General features: G+C 33.4%; 1 protein-coding gene across 2 annotated transcripts in view; it reads right to left on the bottom strand.

Moving 5' to 3' along the window:
- Window positions 1-24,194, bottom strand: part of LOC129796488 (prolactin-releasing peptide receptor-like) — a 48,245-nt gene that overhangs the window by 14,379 nt on the left and 9,672 nt on the right. The window contains exons 2-4 of one of the 2 annotated variants that reach the window (XM_055838473.1): window positions 18,783-18,817; window positions 7,849-8,666; window positions 6,687-7,495 (exon numbers count right to left, since the gene is read on the bottom strand). In XM_055838473.1, coding sequence (XP_055694448.1) covers window positions 6,702-7,495; window positions 7,849-8,491 — 1,437 coding nt within the window. In that variant the 5' untranslated portion in view covers window positions 8,492-8,666; window positions 18,783-18,817 and the 3' untranslated portion in view covers window positions 6,687-6,701. The remainder of the gene's footprint in view (window positions 1-6,686; window positions 7,496-7,848; window positions 8,667-18,782; window positions 18,818-24,194) is intronic. The other variant, XM_055838472.1, reaches the window with a different exon arrangement.

Here is a 24,194-nt window from a genome sequence, read left to right as displayed (position 1 = left end):
GAGACTTTTTCTCGGTATGTGGGAATTATTCAGCAATTTATCCGGAGTTTTGAATTTCTAGCACGTTGCTGGTGAGGCTTTTTGTATGCATTTCTTCAATGGGGGAATTTTATATGCATCATTGTCTCATAATCCTCTTTGCATCCCCGAGCTCGATATATAACAATAAGATGTATAAGAATCTCTGAAGATGCGTTTTGCGTTTCCTATAGATGAAAGTTAAACAATGTGAATGTTTGCAAAGAGAATTCATTTTATTTTCTTCTGCTTTTTCATGTGACTATAAGGAAAGGTTTAGAGAAGACGCGGAATCGCTGAAGAGAAGCAAAATTCTTCAAGGACGCTATCCATGGTGAATAGTCAACGAAGACCCCATGTGTAGGAGGAGGGTTAATATAGGGGAAGATCCTCCAATTTAGTATACGCCACCACACCAAATGAACTCTCTATGCAAAATTTATCTCAACACGAAACGTTTGTTGTCAATCCCTCACGAGAATCCGCCGTCGTACCCAGCAATCCCCATTTTCCTCGTTTTATCCATCCCCCCAAAATTTTTCATGTAAAATGCGTATGTGTGTGAAATGAGATTCGAGGAGTTTTTTTCCCTGGTTGGTTTAGGAGCCAAACCCCAACAACTTTTATGAGCTGAGAGACGAAAGCATCCCTTCTTTTTTTTTCATTTCAACCCCCTCCCACTACATTTGTGGGGGGTTTATTTACACTTCCGTGCGCCATAGCAATATGGGGTTGTCGAACGATGGCTAAATTTAAAATTTACTCCCAAAAGCAAATATGTCGGCAATTTCAATCAAGAGGGTAATTATATCATAAATCGATATACGCTCGCTCATGGGATATAGTCCTAAAAAATCAATCGTAACAATATGATTTACGGTGTAGCTCAGGAGAAATTCTTTCTGCTGCTTGAATGCAAGAAAAATACTTAAGTGCATCCTTAAACCTAAAACTAATGGTGTAAAAAATTAAATTAAATGTTTTGCTAAATAATTTAAAAGTCAAAAATTGAAGGCTTAACTTTAATTTAGAATTTATCTCTTTTAGGGTGAAATTCACTACTTATATACTTGTGTTTAGTCTATTTTTTAATCAAACTTAAGGTTCTTGTTTTTAAGGTTTTACGGTTAGGACAGTGTGGATTGGAAACTTATGTCTAGCCGGTCTAGCCTGATAGACCTAGTTTGAAAACCTTTACTTATCTTTACTTAAATAAAATGAGCCTGGTTCAAGAAATTGTTTTAAAATTTAAACAATGTAAAACAATTAATTAACTAATTATTCATTTCTGCTTGTTCTCTGCTGTTTGTGGGTGTAATTTGCTTTGCTTAGAGTAATTGCAATAATTTAGTTTAGTCCATAAAGGTAAGGTCTCTAATTTATTTTCTTTGCGTGGTTTTTCTGAGAGATTTCTTTTATCCTCATCTTTTGCTTCTTGCAGCTTTTTCATTTGAAAAAAAAGGGGAGGATTTAACGAGCTTGGACCTCTTTATAATATTTTATTTATTCTGTATAGGCTGTATTGTATATGATGAAAGGGTTGTTTCCTATTACAGTGCTCTGATTTAGTGGACCAGTTACCTAAAAATGTACATAAAATCAGCAAGGAATCCCTATAACTAAATTGCTAAAGCAGATTATTAATGATTTGTCTAAAATGTGATTTAATTATGTAATCTGATTGCTTCATTACTTTTGTTGTGTTAGTCCAATTGGAGTTAATTGTTCCTTATTCCCTTCTTGATGGCAGAGGTTTCATAAAATCACCACTAATTAATTTTCCAGGTTTTCCGTATAAAATTGTAGTACATACATACATATATACATTATATAAACGGTGCAAAGACCACAGAGACCATATTCCTTTTATGCTGTCATTTTCTTGATTTTCTTTGTACATTAACCACGAACATTTGTATGGGAATTAAATTAGTGAGAGGCAAAACAAAGGGGTTCAAGACAACAATGGTGGGTAGTAACGAGACCATACGATTTTGAAAATTTGCCTTTTTCATATCAAGATTTTCCATGAAAATTAAATTTCTCTGCTGTCTTTTCCACTCTGTCACATTTTCATTTTAACCCAACTGATATTGTTGTCAAAAATATTTCATGCCTGGTAAAGTTTTTTTTTTGATTTTCTTTTTCACAGAATGGATAAAAAAAAGTTATTTCCCAGTTGATTTTCCACGCAAAAAAAAGTTGAATTTCACAGAATAATGTTAATTTTGGGTGAGGGTAACACGCAAGAAAAAAAACGACAGTACAAATTGAAAAAGAAATTCAATATAGAATGGGAAATTTCTATGATTTCTCACATTAAAACGAATTGTGACATTATTGAATTTTATAAATGGAAAATTTGGAATTTTTATATGAACATTTTATTTGATTTTCTTCATCACTTTTCCTTCCAATATCTATGAATTTTTTTTTTGAATCTCAAAAGGAAGAGCATTTCTGGGTATAAGATGTAGGCAAGGTATTAAAGGTTTTCAGTAGATATATATTTAATAAATTTTTCTCATGCTAGCATTTGACGGTTCTTCTTTTAATGTTGTTTTTTTATAATATTATTATGAAGCATATTTTGCTTTAAAGCCTGAACTTCTTGAACCTTTAAACGCAGTTTGGGCAACGAAAATCCCATCCTGGCTACACACTCGTGGCGTACTATATAAAATTCTGAAGTAATTCCGTGTTTTTTGTTCGTAGAATATTTCCAATTCGTTAGCATTCTTTTCTGCATGAGGAATCATATCTTTATGATATACCTAGAAGTTTTCCATGGAAACAAAAATATGTAAAGGCTTTTAGGGGAAAACGAGAAAAATCTCGGAAAGTATTTCAAGTTCTGTTATTCTGACTCACTTTTCGCATCTCATAAAGAAAATTGGACAAAGTTATTGTCTTTATATTTAAGTGAATTTTGATATTCTTGTTATTTTGCTGCTTTGAGCACTTTGAGCTCCATTATATGGTATGCATTGGGTATTATTGATACTTATCTGTACCTACAATTTTGTAACAATTTATTGTGAAAAAAAAAAGAAATTGAAAACGCAAAATGTCTATAAAAAAACATAATAAAATTCTAATTTATTAATATTTTTTTAATGTTTTCTTTTTCTTAAAGTCTCATCAAGTTATTTTCACGAGAATTCAAGAAATATTTTGTTCTTTTTTTCATACCATTACACATTTACTTATTATGCTCACGTTGAAAAATCTCTCATCACGTTCGGTTTATTGAAAAATATACTTTACTTGCAGTGCAATATACTGATGCACATTTAGCATAAATAGCTTGATACAACGTTCATTTAGTTATGAACAAAATAAGAAATATAGAAAACATTCTACTTTAAGTCTTTTTCCACGTAACGGTGAACTAGTATACATATATGTGTATAAAGTAGTGCTAGAATTTCATCATGCTTCTCTGCATTGTAAAAACCTATTTATTGAGGGTTTGGTTTGGAACTAATTCTCGGAATTTTCGTATGAATTGCGAGTTATTGAAACTATTTCAAATGAGTTTTTGGGAAATTCCTCAATCTGTTTCTCTACCGTTGTCCCTAATCAAAATTAATCATTTAATCTAAATCCTTCTAAAATTTTTCATAACCATTCATACAGAATTCTAATAAAATTCTCATGAAACTATAACATGAAAATGATTTTGTAATTAATATAACTTTTTGGAATTCTTTTCTAACTAAATGCAAGTTTAATTCATGATGGTATTCTAATAAAAATAACTTTCTTTTTTCTTCCATTTTGTATAAAAAAAAAACATATTAAATTCTTTTCTCTTCTGTGATTTGTTTATTATTTACTCCTACACGCATCTCTCGGGAGATTTGTAATGAATATTGAAAAGTATAATTTGCGCCGTATTATCGCATGTTTGGAACACAAAGTGGAAATAAAAAGAAATTTCTCGGGGCAATAAAAATGTTCTCGGTTGATTAATCTTTGCTGGCGAATGGGAAGAAAAACGTAACGCGGCATAAGAGAAGATAAAAGCTATGCCCATTTATTTCATGAATAAATTTCACTTTCTTTTCCTATTGAATCCCTGGTGGTGGTATGAGGGGATGAGGCTACGAAAGGTTGTAGAGGAGAAGGAAGAAAAAAGTTCTCTCTGTGATGAATAATACCTAATTTAGTGTCCCATTCATCCGCACACTTCATGGAATGTTCCTCTCACAGGGATTTCGTACAAGAAGATGGAAAATTCTTTTTTTTTTTGGTTAATACCAAAGAATTGGGATAACATTGATCTGCTTGGAATGTGACACAAGGAATGCTTTTCTATCTACTTTTATTAGTTTTCTTTGACTCAGAAGTCTTTCCTTTTTAGAATTTTCAATTTTCCCTTCAAAACTGTAAAGAGCATGATGGCCAAGTTAAGGGTTCGTCATGGCATTTTGTTTTTACATTCATGGTCATTCAGCTAAGAGAAAAAGTCATCTCCTATTAAAGAAATTCTCAAGCTTTTTTTTTCATGAGAAAATAAATGATTTTGCAAAAAAGTAAATTTCCGGCTGTGTCGCAGTTATGCAAATAAATGCAAAATAATCACGAACTTTCAGGGAAATGTTGCTGACGAGAAAAAGTTTACAATAAGCTTAATTCTTTGCCGACGAAGTTTTCTCGCTGGACAAAAACTGAGAGCGCATAAATTAAAATTATTCCACGCGGTTTGATGTTAAATCAAATTGAGATTCAAGAGAACAAGTATCCAATGGAGATACAAATGGGGTACCATAAGAAAGGGATAAGTGGAAGGGTTTTTCCCTTTTGTTTATCCATTCTCCTGAAGTGACAAGTTTCACATTATAATCCCATGAATTTTCCCATAATTTCTCACAAAGCTATAAAACAGGGGCGTAGCCTGAAAATTTTTCTAGTGGGTGTTTTTTAACGAACGCTAAACATGAAAAATGTAGGGGCCCTCATTCGTGATCATCTCAAGTTTGAGCCCGATTTAATGACTTTGCATTTTGGAGTGTACACACAAGCTGTGAAGAAGAAGAAAGAATCACAGATAAAAGATTTAAAAGTCAAGGATAGAAAGTTATAAAAACTAAACCGTTTTTTTAATGTTTGACGTTCTTTTTTTTCTAACGGTGATATTTCTATTTCAATTTTTGACATTTCTTGTTTAATGTTGGATACTTCTTGAAATAAAGAATTTTAGCCGGAAATAATCTTTTTAATGCCCAAAATGAAACCTAAACGCTTGAATTTTCTAGACTGTTAGGAAATTAAGACACATAATCAATTTTTCCAGCTACGCCACTGACTAAAAGAGCAGATAGAGGGATAAGGTGTGTCCTTTTTTGCCGAATGAGGAGAAAATTCACTCTCATGAATATTCAGTTTACTTAATATTGTGCTATCGAATCACACCCACATCAAATCTCCAAACCTTTACCCATTGTTGAGAGAAAGTGTGATTTAATTATGCATTTCACATGGATTAATCAATAATCAATATCCCCCAGAGCCAAAAAAAAAAACAATCTGCTGTGTTGGACAGTCACTATGAGCCCCAAAAATCTTCTAGTTTTTGTACAAAACATTGATTTTATGTTCGTCAAAAAAAAATTCTCATCCTTTTGTGGATCTCTCTTTAGTAATTTATTAATTTCATCGTTGGAATATTATAAAAGAAAATATATTGCACGTATTTTCTTTCACCTCATCCCCATGGCCAAGGAAAAATTATTATTTATAGAAGTCTCTTCCCCTTTTTTCCATCCACTTCCAACATTTTAGTCAAAATTATGCTTGAAACAACGTACAAAGGGGGATCATTAATTTTTAAATTAATGAACTTCAAATTTGCATCGTTAATCCTACACCATTTAATTTTAGATGAAGAGAGAGAGAGAGAGAGTGTATACGAATATAATATAATTAATACAATTTCAATATTGAAAATGCGCAAAATACACATTTTAGACTAATTTTGAAATGCAAATTAAGTGCAAGACGCTCCGGAGAGCCTGAGGATAATTCAAATTATCTCTTTGTCTTTTCAAATATTGCAAGTTTTAAATATTTGTTTCAAAGAGAATTATAAAATATTTAATAAGAAAAATTAGTACTTTAAGACATTATGTATGTGGTATATATATGTGTACATATGTACATAAAAAAATTTCTTCTTTCCGGTATTAACTTAAGAATACTCCCGTTCATGTTATTAAGATGTTTTCATATTTTGCCAAAGCTTGTAAAAGCTCTTAGATATTTAAAATAGTTCTGTAAATATTTCAACAAAGCTCTCTTCCTAAGATTAAATAAACTTTAATTGCATCTTTTCAAATTTACAAATATCCTTCAGAGATATGTATTTGTATATATTTTTTTTACGGAGACTTTCTGAGGATTTTCTTTTCAAAAGATATTCCTGGAAATGTCTCAAGTTGTCTTAGTAATTTAATTCCGCGGATTAAACACGTGATTTCTCAAATGAAAATAAAAGATACCTCCTCAGTCTTTTAACATTGTACAAAGTCAAGGCAGTTAAGTCGGTGTGTTGATTATATGGGGAAAGGAAGATGAATATCTTAGGGATTTGAGGGTATTTATATAGCATTTTGATTCAAAGGCAGAAGCATAAAAGGAAATTTTTTAAATCTAAAGGTTCTTACCATTGTTGGCATTTCTTAGAAGAGACTCGTTGGTTGTCGTGCTACTAATGGTGGCAAAGTGGGAGAGTCAAATTGAGTTTCTAGGACACCAGAAGGAAGGACAACGGTGCCCGTGACAGTTGCTGGAGGTGCCACCTCGGACAGGAGTATGGTGTCTACGCTATTGAAGAGCTTCATAGGTAAACGATCGTCATCGTGTCCTGTTGGGCCACGTGGGATGATTTCCGTGACACCACTTGAACGGACATAGCTTGATGGTAGAAGGGATTCCTGTACGGTCTCATTGTTGCCGTTGCACGTCCTTTCAGAGCGCCATTTTGTACCACTCGGCAGAATCCCATTGCGTCGTTGAACAGGATGGAAGCACGGAAGAACTAGCTTGAACTCCTTGCGGAAGTTCTCATTGAGCCATGCATACAGGAATGGATTGTAGCACGTTGAGGACATTGCGACACAATGTGAAATAAAAAAAATTACATTGTAGAACCGCCACTCCTCCGTACGTGCGTAGAAATCATTGAATATATTGACAACATTCAGGGGTAGCCAGGAAATTCCGAAGACAGCAACCATGGAGATTAGCATCCGGTTTGTTCGCTTCTTCCGGTCACGATCTGCTGCTTCGCGACGTGATGTCTTCGAGCCTGGTTTTGTGCGTGCACGATCGTTCAGTTTAACGGACACGCAGGTGTAGCAAATGGAGATAATGAGAAAGGGAAGAACAAATTGGAGAGTTGAATTGAAGGATCCAAAAATTTTTCTATACTGCTCCGATGGCCAATCTTCCTCGCAGTAGTTTTGCCATACTCCTATAAAATAAAAAAAAGAAACATTTTTCAGGAAAAAAAAATTGTTTTGGTAATTAGTTTTTAAATTCTGTTTACATTACTTTCTTAGCTTATTTTTGCAATATATTTTTATGTAACTTGTTTATCGTACAAATCAATATGAAATTGATGAAAAAAAAATACTTCAATTTAATTCTAAATTTAATTAGAGCTGTCGATGTTGATGTGTGTATGTATGTATGTATGTATATTAAATATCTATTGAAACGAGTCAGCAAAGCGACATCATCAACAAGCTCCTTAACTGAATTCCTTCATCCATCGTCACGTAAAGTGAATTTGAGTTTATGTGCGGTGTATCACCCTTCACTCACCTGTGTGATTCATTGCGAACACCTTCATGTAGAGCCCGTATGGGAGGGTGGCAAGAAGGGAGAATCCCCAGATGCTTACGATGATGTAGATGCACGTGGCGAGTCGCATCCGTGGGTGGAATGGGTAGATGATGACGAAGAATCGATCAATTGCAATAGATGTGAGCGTCAGTGTGGAAATGTAGACGCTACAGCCCTGGGCGTAGGGTACCAAATGGCAGAGAATTGTACCAAAGACCCAGCCACGGGTGAATGTGTACATTGGGGTGAAGGGCACGGCCAGGAAGCAAAGGAGGATGTCAGATAGGGCGAGATTTGTGATGAATAGATTCGTCACTGTTTGCATGGCGCGATTTCTGAACACCACAAAGCACACGAGGACATTGCCCACCACACCGAGGACGAAGATCATAAAGTAGAGAATACAGAACGTTGTTTGAACCATTTCGTTGTGAATGAGATCATATCGTGATCCATTTGTGTAAATTACATCGCTGCCGAGGATTGCATCACCATAGCTTAGCTCCAGATCCATAATAGCTGCATCCTGCTGTGGTATCCCGTGGATACTGTGACTACTATTTACTACGGAATTCGCTACAGAGCTCATCGCTAACCACTTTGGGTCACCTGGCGATGCCATTTATCTCTTCAGAAATTAAATATTTCCTCTAAAAACTTCACTCCTTTCACTAAAGAAATTCACTTCATTTTTATACTCAAACAATAACACCACTTAGGATGTCTTCTGGGAAATCCATTCACTTTTACTAACATCCTTTGCACATTTAATTTTCATTCCAATCTCCCACAGATATCTGCAAAGACAGAAAATGAAGAGAGAACATCAATTTGGAAAACTCGTGCAAATCAAATGAATGCATTTGAGTTCTGTGAGAATGTATAATTTGCAGCTAAATGTTCACATTAGATTCTCTATGAGAAAATTTTCCATTTCCCCGTTTATTCATGTGGAAGTACATGCCCCTATTTTCGAGCAATTCAGCACAAAATATTTTACAAGAATATGCTATGATAATATAGCACACCATATGTACTAAAATTCGAATAATTGACCTGAATAATAATTTTAATCAGATTGATTGAAATGAGTTTTTCATGTGATTAGTTTTCATAAAAGCGTTTAATCTATAAATTAAATATTTATCACTTTAGGCTATTTTTTGTAAAATTTGTGATAAAATTAATTTAATGATGGCCTTAAAACTAACTCATTAACAAAAGATTATTTTTCTCGGGAGATTTTAAAAAAAAATCCTAATATTTGTCTCAGATTTTTTTTAAATTACAAAATAGTATGAGAATTTTTAAATTACAAAATAGTACGAGAAAAATTAATAGGTTTGTTCTAATTAAATTAAATTAAATCATCATAAATTGCAAGCTTTGAGAGTTTGACGTCCCCAACTCTTTGGAGACTCTTTTCCCTTATTGAAGCTATAAATTTTCTACAAAAGAAAGTAGTAAGCAATACGAGAAAACGTTGCAACATCCCATTCATTAATTTTAGACATTTTCTTTGTGCTTTTGAGAAAATTTCCACGTGACATTGATTAATTTCCTTACAAGTCTCATGTCAAAGTATCACAAGAATGAATCAATTAGAGTAAAGATTAAACTTTCAAACATATTGGAGAGGACTTTTAACTCACTTCTACTGAAGTTTAGACAACACTGTATGATAAACTTTGTGAAATTATAAACTTTCTGGGGTAAATAAAATATGCGAAATATTTTGTGAAAATTCCTTTATATTTTTGTTATTATATATATTTCAATTCCTGAAATTGCTTGCAGAAGTTAAGCTGAGGATGACTCGAAAAAAGAATAGAAAATAGAGAGAGCCACTGCACGGGAGTTTAAATGGCATCCTGATGGGATTATTGATCTCCACAACGTGCCACAAACTGCTTATTTGTCTTTCAACTCTGCTGCCAGGAAAAAGGAGAAAATGAAAGTCAGGTAATTTGCTGTAAAATTACCCAAGAGAGGAGAAGATTTCAGATTGGAAGAGAAAATGAATCTGCTGTACCACGTTTACACACTGATACCACCCCCTTAAGCTTCCCCGTCGCATACCCTATTGTTTACCACCCTCCTCCCCGAGAGCACCATCGTTGTGGCTGGTAAAAGAAAAGCGAGTCATCCACCAGGAGTTTCCCATTGAGCCACACACAATTAATGTTCAACACTGATCCTTTTTAAATCCAACATAGAGATTAAGTTTCTCTTTCTTTTTTGTGTAAACCTTCCCGTATTGTCTCATTTACAACTTTGTCTTTGCAATTTTCTTCATTTTCCTATTCTTTTCCTTCTTGATTTTATTGCCAATTGATTTTGATATAAATTAAATTTTCAAACAGCTTGCAATATTCGTGAGAATTGTGACCTTTTATTTTGAGAGAATCGCAGTCAAAGCACTGTTGCATTTATGATGATGTGATCAAAAATGAATAAACTCCTTATAAATTCTTTACTGGACTGCCAAAAGGATTTTTTTTTAGAAAATTATTACGGAAACATTGATAGAAAATCTTTTTTGTACACTTTCTTCATTGCTCACGTCTTCTTCTTCGTATATTAAGTAGGTACTTATGTAAGTTCCTAAATAGTTTTGAGACCCCTGAGGCTTCTACTTGTTTTACGAAAGTGTACGAAAGTTACTAATTTGTCTCTACACAAAATTATGGATCAAGTTATGTATGAAATGGGCGGAGGAGATGTTCTTGAAATTCATTACGTACAACCTCTTAACGAGGTAAAGCTCTTTGAGAATTGTATAATTAGTCTTTAGAAGACAAATATTACATTGTAGTACTATGAGAATCCACGGTACACACCTTTATTCAATGAAATCATATACTAGGTGGCGCATAAGTTAATGCATGATTTTGCATGTAAAGCAGCCTTGAATCATGCATTAACTTATGCGCCATTCTATATAAACGTCGCAAAAGAAGCGCAATAAAGAGCCAACAAAATCATTATTTGAATATTATATACTTAATTTAAATATTTATTTAGTAATAAAATCTTCAGTTAGGGTGGTAAAGGCTATTTTAAGTACTTACCCTCTAATAAATAGATAATTTTAAATGTTAAAATATATCAATTTCTTCCAAAATGGAGAATGTCTAATTGAATCCAAGCAAAGCGTAAAATTGTCAAAAGTTTATTGCACAATTTTGCCAAGTTTTGGTAATTGCTCTAAAGAAATATGTATGTATGTATGTACATAACTTTTATAAGTAGAATTGACACCACAAGGCAAGTGCAATTTAATAATAATAATAATAATAATACTTTATTTTCATTCCTACTTCAATTACATTTTTCATTACACAAATTCTATTTGTATTAATTACAATGTAGATTTTATTCAGGAATGAAAGTTATTCAGCAAGATATTAAAAATTCTAAGAAATTCATTTGACTTCGGAAAAGTGAAATATTGTAGCAGTTGAAGCAAAAGATTTTCCAAGATTTCCACAAAGTCGATTTTCTCAGAAAATGTTACGAATCTATAAAGAAAAAAAGATTTTTGAATTCCCCATGAGAAATCTTTTCCATGAATTTATGAAAACAACGCAGATTTTTCCGAATTGAGGTGGGTAATAGTATTTATTTCTATCGATGCATTTGCAAAGTTATTACTATCCACTAGATCGCTTCGAGGGGAGAACTTTATAAAAAAAATCTACATTTGAACAAAATTATTTTCCAACAAATAAAATGGGGTGTCTGAACGATGGAAAATTAATGGATTATTGCGTACACGGAATTCGGGTGCAACACAAACTGTGGGTAATATAATAGATTTATGTGGTACAAAGTACTGAGCTTTATGAAAATTTTGTTTCAAATACTTCCAATTGTTGTGATTTTCAACATAGTTTCATAATAAACCTCCGAAATTCACAGATAAAGTTTTATAACATGGCATCAGATTAAATTGAAATTAACATTCTCACTTTGCCCTGCTTTTCAAACGGAAGTGTAGGTATGTATGTATTTCATGTGAAATTGTTGTGAAATTAAGTTGACATGAAATTAGCACCTGTTTGATATATTAGGTATATGAAATAAAAATATTTTAACAAAAGAAATAAACCAAATAATTAGCAGTGGAAAAAAAAGTAATGAAAATACGCGCAATATTGACATGAAAGAATCCGTAAAACCATTTATTATTTCAATTTTATAATTAATTGGAACATAAAAAGGGTTTTTTGAACAAAAAATAACCTTTCATATACTATTACTGATTCCACTCTACTGATAAATGAAGTGAGTCAAACAGGATAACAAATTAACAAAAACAATATAATGTTACAAATTGCTTTTATGTAGATATATATAACAGATTTTAAATTGAAACAGGAGCTAGCAAAAACTATATTTTTTTATGAGGATGAATTTATTTCTATTTTTTAAATAGAGAATGATTCGGAATACTCTACAGAATCATATGCATATGTACATAATTAAAAAGAATTTATCAATTAGATTTTTTTGAAGGACTATTCGTGAATTTTCTTTTTATTTCCTAACTGCAAACTGAAAGAATAAAAATATATACTTATATGAACACTCAGACCGTTTATACTATTTAAAAAAAAACTTTATATAAATAAAATCGATTGTGTATTGATACATTTTATTCTATATGTATACATAGTATATCTTGTGTGTTGGGGAAGTTGTTTTCCAATTTGGCTTTTCCTTTTGTGCATGTTAATTAATCCAGGGGTATTATCTGCAGTAATCCAAATAGATCCTATCAACCTCCACCAGATACTCTTCTTCCTCTGCTCAGTTTGATATTTACGATTCACCATTGAATTGGAAGATAGGAGAGACATCTTTGACGCCAATTAATTAAGTCGCATCAAATATGTGTGCCTAAATTGGTCAATATCGAGCACAGGAGGTGCGCAGACATTGGGGGGTTGAGCAAATGAAACCACCTGTGGTCAGGAGAATTTCATTTCCATCCCTTCATGGCAATTATTAATATTATTCTTTCTCGCATGATTCTATACGTGCTGAATGGGAAGTGTCAACGCATTAGAAATTACCCCAAAAGCAATCTTCAAAATGTTTTACTTCAAGTTGATTTTCACAGGAAGACTCCCATCTTATTTATCGTTGTACTGCCAATTAATTAACTTTCCCCGTGTAATTGGAAACAACGTGGTGCGCGTTTTATTTTCTCGCCTCGGTGGCATTAAATTTTCCCATCAAACAAATTGATGGGTGGTCTCTGTTGAGTGTTCTCCTACAAGAGTCACCACAGCAACATTTCATCCTCCTCACTGTATGCTATTGTATGAAGGCACACCCAACATATTTATACAATTGTTCACGAATTTTCACGCGCCTTTGAATTTTGCAGAAATGTGCAAACTATTGGCATTTGGACCAAGCATTTCATGGGAAAACATTCCAAATTGGAATTTTTCTATTGCCTTTTTCAAATTCTGATTTTACATTGATTAAAAGCTGGATTTTTGGGACAAATTTCGTGTATTTAGTCAAGTGGAAAACTTCCTGAAGCATGAAAAAGCTGGAAATTCATTTGGTATTCCGAATAATGAAAATATTTGTAAAATTCCTTTTCTTTCGTAGAATAATTCCTAATTTTTTGCAGTTGTTGCCAGTTGCCATGCAAATGATCAATAATGTACTCATAACTTTCTGAAGCTTTCAACTCTTACTCGGTTATCCCTATTAGACTCTTATCAGATTTGGCGAAAATAAATCTTTTTTTTTTTAATTTATAAACTTTTAACGATTTTGATAGAAGTATTAACGACTGTGAGGTGTATATGTAGGAAAAGAATCGGTTGCAGTCTGTTCTCAGGTGTTTTTTATTACATAAGTAGCCGATTTTGTGTTTTAGATAAAAAGGTTATTTTATACACTTCTTATAAAATTATTTCCATCAGAGGTATGTCCTTTATTGAGTCAACCATTCAATTTGCCATGAATCCAAATTTAATATAGAATCCATCCAATATTTCCAAATGTTTTGTCCTCAAATATTAATAAAATTCTCTTTTACTTTGCGGAAAACAATTCATGTAAACGCGCGTGTGAGGTATTCAATTTGAAGGATATATTGCCTATATAACACCTCAGCACCATTGTGTGTCAATACTTAGAACCCACGCATTGGGTATACCATATCCTAAAAATATGCTCAGGATGATGTACTGTTGACAGTGAGATTTGGATAAAGACCATTTACTCAACGCTTGGGAATGTGCTTTATTTGCAATGCGAGAAAATTGCATGAATATTGACAACAAATACCAAAATAAAACGGTCGCAATTACGTAAATCGATACCCATTTTGTGTCACAATATGTAGTTTCAGATGGGAAAATAAACATTGGAAGAAATGCAGAGGATATATTTCACGCGTGGACATCAAAATGCATTTTCTCGGCGTTGCGAAAAGCATTATGAAAGAATTGAGAATTCCATTTCAGGGGTGAGAAGCAAGACAAAGAAGATTTCATAAAAATGTTTTTGCTATTTTTTTCAATTTCTGTGGGTTTTTCCTTGCTATTCTCTTATTTATTTATATTTTTTGGTTTCTTTAAATTCGTTATTCACTTTAAAATTAAGTGCAAAATTTGATTTTTTTAGCTTAAACTTTTAACAGAAAAACACTTGAATCCCTAAAATTCAAAAAAAATTTTATGGGTTTTTCGGAAAAGCGTTTTTCATTGAAAAAAAAAAAACTTTAAATGTGCGGTTTTTGGATGGTTGTGGAGTTTGCACGGAAAGTAAACCTTATTTAGTTGTTCTCAATTTTATTTTAACATGCGACGTTTCTTCTTCAAAGCATTAAAAATATACGGGAAAAAACGGGTCAATTTTGATTTTAAACTGGGACACAATAATCACTTCTTTCTGTTCTCTCATCAAGATAAGAGTTGACATATTAATTAATGCAGTTAATTTTAGTTTTCACATGTTTTTCAACAAAATGTTTTTCGTGAAAGGTTTTGCGTGTTATAGAATTTGAAAAGCTCTAAATGCAACAAACTTTTAATTCCCTAAACTAACATTTCTCACTTGTCAATAAAAGGGTTTGAAAATGGAAAGTCGTTAAGCATTAAAGCTGAATCATCTCTTGCATTTTTATTTCCTCTGTTAAAGTTCTTCTTATTGTATTGCTTTTATTCCGCGGGAAATCCTCATCTTTTCTTTTCTTTTTCTTTAAAAAAAAGTCCCCTTTAAGCCATAAAGTGGGGGATTTGAGAAGAAAGAAAATTATGCCACAATTGAGAACATTTTATATTTACAAAGTTAATTCGTAAAATGTCGTTGTACTGTAAAAGATATGAAATTATGCTCAATCAAATTCCTAATGTTGGGTCTATACGATGGTACCGAAAAGAAGCGTGTCAAAAGTGAGCAAAAAAGATTTTGTGGTTTGAGGAATTATTGTGCTGTCTTACATTTATAATAAATGGAAGGAACATGAAAAACCACTCAAGAAGATGAGACAAGATTTCAATATTCTTTCTTTTTTGTGCTTTTCGAAGGGAAAAAATCACGTAACAGCATTGAATGGGTGGGGGTGGTAAAACCAGGAAGAAAAATGTGTCATTATCCGAGATAGTGATGAATTTCTGTCATCTCCCAAGCCGCAGGATTGGCACTACATTGGGATCTTCTACACACAAACACACATGTGGTCACCATGGAAAAGTCATCTTATGTTGTTCCAAGGAGCCAAAAATGTCTTAAATCTATATATTATGGGGTTAGTATTGATTTTGGCACTAAAATTCCCGTGCAGACCCAGAAGAATATTCTCACACCCCATTCATAAATCATCCATTGCCATTAAATTAATGTCTTCGCATCGATGGACTGATAATTCAATTGATCACTTTACGATGTGAGAATTTATGCTGTTCCACAACTTCTTTTTCATTGAAACATTCGTTTCTATAAAGCTCGCACCAAAGTGAATTAAAAATCTATCTTCCGAGGTCAATATTGGAGTTTCTTTTTATATAGAAGTAGAACCCAGAAAACCACTTAGTAAACTTTTGGGGTGAAAGTTTGGAAACTTCAAAAGATATTTTGGATGCACTCAATTCTCTTATGAATTTTATAATTATTAAAAGAAAATTGTAGAAGAAAATGTTCTTGAAATGCTAAGAGATTATTTTTTTTTCTATTTTCAATAGAATTAAATTTTATGAATAAATGTAGTTGTATATACCCTCTAAAAAAATGAGAAATCTCATCATGTTTTTGCTTAGTGGTCAGAAGAGAGAATAAATTGAATTATGAAAGAAATTAGAAATGGATTTTTTTCTACAAATTCTTTGTCAGTTCAAAACCACGTTAGTTTATTATCCTTATGTCCTTATATTATATGTACTTTAAAATTTGCGTTAATTGTTCTTCCTTCCCTGTTCTCTGCTTAATTAAAAAAAATAATTAATTGAGTTATCTTGATATACTTACAGGTGTTATAACCCAGATTTTCAGTTTACACTAAATTTCCTCCATACTATATATTTCATTAGTAGTTGGTAAGTATTATGAATAGCTACCTATATATGTATATATGCACAATTAGATACTTTGTTGCACATCTTGAGTTTAAATCCAATTAATTTCCTCTTCATTGCTTGTTCAGTGGAAGTTACTGTGGATTTTCGAACCATGTTGTGGGTGTGGATTTCACCACATTGTACGTACGTTTATATAAAGTTCATCCTACTCTGGGAGGGTTCATCCTTCCTCTACTGGGAAGATTCTGTGTTTCTTTGGGTAAGGAATTTCAACTGCCGACGAAAAACCCGGAAAGAAATCTTAATATATAAAGCTGAAATGTTTGTCTGTCTGTGGCACATGAACTCCTCCGAAACGGCTGGGCCGATCTTGATGAAATTTGGTAGGGGGGTAGAGGGGGTCAATACGAGTTGCAAGCGCTATATGGGATTCCGCCCCTCCCCCCTTTATAGCGCCCCCACTGAAAAATTGATTTTTTCCCATTTTCTACCTGCTAAAGGGTCAAATAACGGGATTTTTTTATTTTAAAAATTTTTCGGGGTACCGTATTATTCATCCCCCCACTAATATACGCCCCCCTTTTTTATAATTTAAAATGAAGTTTGCTCACACGTGATTGGGGGCTCGGGTTGACTAGTTTATTTATATAAACGTCGGAAAAACCACATTGTTCATCCTACTCATTGTCCAGATGGTATAGAGTGACGACCCTGAGGTTTGAGGAAAACGCGCTACACCGGAGGATCAACAAGCTCAAATAGTACATTAATGGATGATGAAATGTGAAAGAGCAATATTGATATTGATGTGGTGTCCCCCTATTGATTTCATACATATTTGCTTATTTTGCACCATTCAAGCCATTCAATGAGCATCTCATATTGCGTACACAACAGTCCACGAATGGGCAATGATGATGCTCTCGTGAGGTTGTTAACGTGAGTACCTCATATATAGCGCGGAACATATAATAAAAATATGTATATTGCAAACCAACCCCCCACACATAATTCACATTTAATAGCGTGAAAAATGCAATGAGTGTGGAAGTAAATAACCCCAAATCGACCCCATGAAGATGCTCAATATTTTATTTATGGGCACGTTTTATTTGTGACAAATCTTCCTTTTCAATTTTTATTCGTTTGCGAGGTTATTTACGTGGCGCGCAGTTTCCCTGGAATGGTACTGTCAGCACAAAATTCTATTGCTTTTTGTTATACCAAAAACTCATCCCTCGTACTCATGTGTATAGGTCGCCCATCCTTGTATTAGCAATTCTAGGAATACTAGGTCAAATATCAAATTTATCCATGTCGCACTAGAGAGTGAGAAAATAAACACTAATTCTCTTAATTTACGGAGGACAATGTCAATAGATAGGGCGCAACAGCTCTGTGAGAATTCTTATCAAATTAAACAACTTTTGGAGTATAGCCATTGTGCTCTCTACTCCCAGATAAATCTGTGTATATAATATTCTCATCACCATCCACTTCAATTATTCATGAACAGACTAAAATTCTTGCTAAATATCTCCATAGGTACCTACTGTTCTACCACAGCGTATTAGAGAATTTTGCAAAATAATGAGAAATCAATTTGGGATTTTCCAAAATATATCTCTCTCCCATCTCAGCCCTAAAATTAAATTAACCCCCATTAATTAATATTATTGAACTTGGGTTAAATTTCAATTTACCCTCAAAATATTTGTTACATTCTCACCGTGCCATTCCACTGTTATATACATATGAGATTTATACCTTTTTATTTCCCCATAAATCAAATAATTTTGGCTTTTGTGTTTACAAAATACGTGGAATACATTGGAGGAGATTTAATGTGAATCCCCCTGAGGCGTTCATCTTGGATTCAGGTTTTCCCTTTTCACATGTAATATCGTGGAAAATACACCAGCTTGTTTGGACGAGGAAATATTCCAAGGAATTTCCTACACCATTGAAAATGGCAAAGAGAAAATTTGGGAGAAATACCTCATCAAACACGTTTTGGGAAATTCATCACGCCACACTTCTTCCAAAAACAAACCTTCAAGGCATTGAGAGATGTTGGAACAATAGTTCCAATAGTTCTATATATGATCATTCTTTTCCACTATATATTTTCTCTTTTATATGTATGAGAATCATCATTGTGTTGATTTTTCTTTCATTCTTTACCTTTAATCATTTCAAAATCTTCCCAAATTTAAAAACAAAAAAAATATTAACAAAAATGCCTTTAACCTCATAAACAGAAAATTTTCAGTTCAATAATTCTTTTACTTTTTATCTATCCTTTAAAGGAAGAGTTTAGTTAGTTTAGTGGTGTGTAAGTAGCTGGCACAGCATACTTCTACTTACGATATTTCGAGAGTATAATTCCTCCTTCATCAGATCTATAAGGTTTGAATAGCATTAATTTTTAATTTATGACGTTTATTCTTTAGCGACAGATCTATTGCGGATAACCTGGCGTTTTTTTTTAATTTTCAAAAGCATCATATTAGCTGTGTTTCTTTCAGACACAGCTTTTGTGTACCGAGCAAAATCGAAAGTCGTCAGATCGGGCTCAAACTTGGGATGAGCACGAATTAGGGTCCCCACATTCCAAAAAACGTATGCGCCAAAAAAAAAATTTTCCGGCCGTCCGGCCGGCCGTCCTTCCGTAGTTCAACACGAAATTGCGAGAGAACGGTAATAGATAGAGACTTGCGGTAAACGGCAAAGTTTAAAAGTCGACTGGAAGACGTCCGATTATGATGTCAAATCCACCCCCCACCCCCGCGTCCGCCATTTTTAATAACCTCAAAATTTTGTTTTCGCTATATCTCAGCCGCTATTATAGCTAGAGGGCTGAAATTTTGATATGTTATAGGGGCCATCAAGAGCTTTCCAACGATACCTCATTTTTGAAAATCGGTCAAGCCGTTTAGTCAATATGGCCGCCACAATTTTTCATCGAAAATCGACCATAACTCGAAAATGGCTTGACCGATTTTGATCAACCTGGGGTCAAATGAAAGGTCTCAACAAACCCTACAACTCTCTAGAACATCCGAAGTTTCAAAAGTGACCGCTAGGGGGCCAAAAATCGAAAACAAAATTTTCGATTAGTTTTCGATGAATATCTCGAAAACGGCGACATAAATTTTTTTTTCATTTTTTGATATGTTGTAGCTGACCATATTATCTAGCTTCATGCCAAAAATGAAGAAAATCTATGGATCCGTTCTCGAGATATAGCCTTCCAAAGTTGGCATGTCATATCTCGGGTTCTACAAGTCCGATCTTGATCAACTCAAGCGCAAATGAAAGGTTTCGTGAAACCCTACAAATGTCTAGAACATTGCAACTTCGAGAAATGACCGCAAGAGGCGCTAAAGTCAAAAACAAAGTTTTCGAAAATTTCGAACTCGAATTTTTCGAAAATGGCGACATAAATTTTTTTCATTTTTCGATATGTTATAGCTGACTTCAAGACCTTTCAAACAAAAAAAAATTTATGAAAATCTATGGATCCGTTCTCGAGATATGGCCTTCCAAACATTTCTTAGGGTATGACTTTTCAACTTTTCCCGACTTTGCGCGTATTTAAATTAATTCGCGTTCTAGTTTGCTCTCACAAAATTGGTACACTGAAAGAAACACAGCTCCCGTAAGCTTGGTCAGCTTACCAGTACATTTTTTCATTGACATTTTATGTTTTAACTTACATAAAATATGTATATATTCAGGTTTCCTCAAATACTTTTTATTTAATTTTCATTTTTTTTGTCTTCTAAAGTCAAACCTGAACTGCTTGAACGTTGAAAGTTAAACCCCTAAATATCTTTGATATCTAAAACCGTTCTTAATTTCCCAATTTTAAAAATCTTATGCAAGAATTGCTCTTAATTTATCCGCTAATGCGTTGTGTGGATTATATGTCTGTCTCTGGCAGATTTTCTTATTTACAACAACAGACAATTTTTTTATTTTCATTAAATTTGGGAGAAAATTGGTGATTGGAAAATTCGGGAAACAAAATTAATTCGTTGAAAACCATTTAGAAAACTTTGTAAAACTGCAAATTCTTACGTCGAATAATTTAATTGTGTGAAGAGTCAAATTGATTGGAGAATGATGTGCGAAAATTGAGATCAGTACTTTGCAAATCATTGTGCATTACATTTCAATGAAAGTTTCCTTCCTACAGCGTGGTGTATATACCCTTTATAAAACTTCTTGACATTTTCATAAGAACGCGTGCGAAATTGAAAACCAAAATTCTTCACACAGGAACACCTTCAATATAAAATGGTTTGAGGTGTGCAGAAACTTTTCTCTCTCATGCCCTTCACTTATAAGCTAACTCTTCATGGCCGTGTGATGTTGAAATTCTTGGCACATTTAAATATAGGGTGGAAATTGACAAAAAGGGGTTATCTTGATAAATGCTTTGCAAAGGAAAAGCTGGCAGATTAAGACGACGAACAAAGTTTCGTCGGAAAACTTCCTCCTTTTGTATATAGAATCAAATTGCCCCTTTTGTTGCAGAAACTTCGCAGAATATCCCCTTCAGAATGAGGAGGATTCGGGGATTGTCCTTTAGGAAAATTAGAAAATTATAAAAGTCAATTAAATTTGCTTTAGCTCAACGATCAACTGTTTCCTCTTTCAAATTTTTTCCCCCAACGAGTTGAACATTCTGAATAATTACCTATATAACAAAAAATTTACAAAGATTATTTATCATTGCTTGAATGAAACTTGGGTAGAAAAATCAATAAAAGCTTATGCAAGATCGCAAAGAAAAGTGCATATTAATGTTTCATAAGTTTGATAAGAGATTAAATAGTACGTAATTAATTAGAAATATATGTATGTAGCAATTACCACTCAACTGCTTGTAATGCAAGAGAAATATTATTTCCTTAAATGCTTTATAAGTGCAGGTAACGTAATTATTGGCCCAGATTTATAGCCCTTATAACCACCCATACAAAGCTCATTAATATTTCAAATGAAAAGTGCTTTTCCATGCTTAATCGCTTATATCGCGAGAGAGCTTGACGAGTGAAAATTGAACTACAATCAATGACCATTTTGACCGCTTCTCGTGACGAATTATAGTTAGAAATCAGTGTGTATTGCCACTATCGAGCTCACAAAGCTCTATAATATTTAAAATGTTCGACAATGATGGGGAAATAATGATGGGTAAAATGGGGTTGTGTCATGGGGTTGAGTGAATGAGAAAATTCGATCACAAGTTTATACATAATATATGTATGTGGGTACCCTTTCACAAACGATTAAGGATGAAGCGAAGAAGTGAATTTTTGATGCCATTGAGACGATAAATTGACATTTTCCGCCTTTGGTGTTTCGTTGTCTTGTAAATGTAGAAAGTGAGGAATATTCTTGTGGAAAGCAACAGCAGAAAAAAAGAGAGCAAGACAAAGGTTCATTTAAGAAGGTGGGTATATAGTAATTAGAATGTTCGTCGTGGCTCCAGAAAGTCGCCAAGAGTGTTGTCTTTTTTACTGACAGACTCTGAATAATTTGCACAAGATGTCCCCTTTTTTGTGTCATTAAATACATTTAACTTTCATCATATTGACGGGTAATAATCTAAAGCAATATTCATTTCTTTGTGAACAAAGTAACTCACCCTCTTCACTCATTGTCGGGAATTTAGTCGATTTAACTTCAATTATTCACTACTGCCACACAATATTCCTCTCCAATCACCAGAAAGAAAAGTTTTCCCATCAAATCCATCAGAACATTATGCCGAAGGGAATCATAATAACAATAATTTATGGCATTAAACGCATTAAATCAAAAGAGGATTTACATTTTGGTGAATGTTTCACTTAAAATGCATTCCTGATTAGTATAAATTATAATAAAGTTAAAAAGTTTTCCCACGGATGGTCACCGTAGTGGGGAGAACTGGAAGAATCCAACACATTTTATCGGAGCTTTTATATAGTTTCTGAAAGTTCTATAACAATGTGCACACAGTGCATGACAATGTGGTTTGGACCATTATGGAAAATGCATTTGCAATATATACACACATCCTATAACATATTTTAAGCAAATTTGCATAACTGACATTCAGTAGAGGTTTACATTTTGATCTAGATTTTCGCGGTTTAAAAATTATCAAAATTTTATACATAATTTCCACACAGAAAATAAATCTGTCATGCATTTAAATAAATTTATTTCTGTTGGATTTATCAGCAAAAACTTAAAATTGTCCATTTTGGGTAAAATTTCACGGATTTCAAGTCAGCTATAGCAGAAAAGCCCATAAGCTTCAGTATTATATTCCAAAATGTCCCTTTAAGCACCTTATGGACGTTCATGTATTAGTTTCATAAGCGATTATCTTTCTGTTTTCAACATTAAGCTGGATCATTTTCACTCATGCTTTTGAAGTTCAGAATATTTTCGAGTTGTAAGAGTAATATTCCTTTTATTTGATCTTTTTTTTAATAATAATTTTTCATACGAAATCCTTGAAATTAATACACTTTTCACTTAAACCGATAAAGCTTAATAGAGCTTTTAAAGCTTGAATCAATCAAACAAAATGTAAATCCACAACGAGTTGAAGATTGAAAGTCAAGTCAATTTATTAAAGCATCCCCTCCAATCCATCAATATTATTTCCCTTCCGTTTTGTTCAAAATTTACACAAAATTGATAAAGTGATTGCCCGTAAAATGTTTGAAGACTCTGTCGATATTGCTTTAAGATTATCATACGTTGAAAGTATAAAGACCCCTATACGTGGGAAGAATAATGTTGCAAGATCAACAAAACAACGTACTAAATATTTATTTACTTTTCTCAACCACCCGCGTGCTGAAAAACACAGCTAATACCCACCCCCGCGCACAAAAGCCCAACCACCGATTTTCTCTTGACTCGTTCAATTTTCCACGTAATCCACAAATTGAAAATTCAATAGATGGAAAATGTGTACCATATTTTGTTGCTTATGACCGAACGTTTGGGCGTTAGGGTAATTTTCATCATGATTTTCCATGGATATACCTCTTGTGACTTCAAACGTAAGCTTGATGTGGCAAATCAATAAATTCCCAAGGGGTCTTGTGGAACTTGCCATTATAAGCTTCTGTGGTGAGATGATAACTAATTACATGGGTGATAGTGCATTAATTCCATGATGCCTGCTACTTATAGTCTGCAATCAACTGAAGATTAAAACTAAACCCCATCTTCTTGACTTTGATGTATCGTCACTTATTCGTCATCCTCAATTTGCGCGTTACTCCCAATAAATCCGCTGTAGGATTATCTATTCGCAACGTAAATACACGAGTAAACATCTATGATGGATTTCCTGTGACTTTCCATTCACATTACATGACGGGGAAGCCTATTCATATTGATCTACACGTGATTTTCGCGCCAAAATATAACACCGATAAAAAAAAGGAAATACTATTTGGTATATCGTAAAGATGGTAAACTCCATGATCCAGAGTTTTCTTTAGTCGTCAAATAGAAATTATTTTCAGGCTAAAGATTACATAAAAAATGTTAAAAAGGGGATCCTTGTACGTCACAAAGTATACTGCAAACGTTAGGATAAATACGTTAAATTTTAGAAAGAAAGGAGTTTATTCAGGCTAGTATGAAAGATGATCCTCTATCGCAGAACAATTTTAACCCATCTCATCTTGTAGGGGAACATAAAAAATAGAAGAATCGCGAGAGAAACTCCCCAATATCCACTGGGATCACATAGAA

This window comes from Lutzomyia longipalpis, chromosome 4, assembly GCF_024334085.1.
Source record: "Lutzomyia longipalpis isolate SR_M1_2022 chromosome 4, ASM2433408v1".
Lineage (NCBI taxonomy): Eukaryota > Metazoa > Arthropoda > Insecta > Diptera > Psychodidae > Lutzomyia > Lutzomyia longipalpis.
Note: the sequence above shows the minus strand (reverse complement) of the source record. Positions and strands in the feature narration are given on the sequence as shown.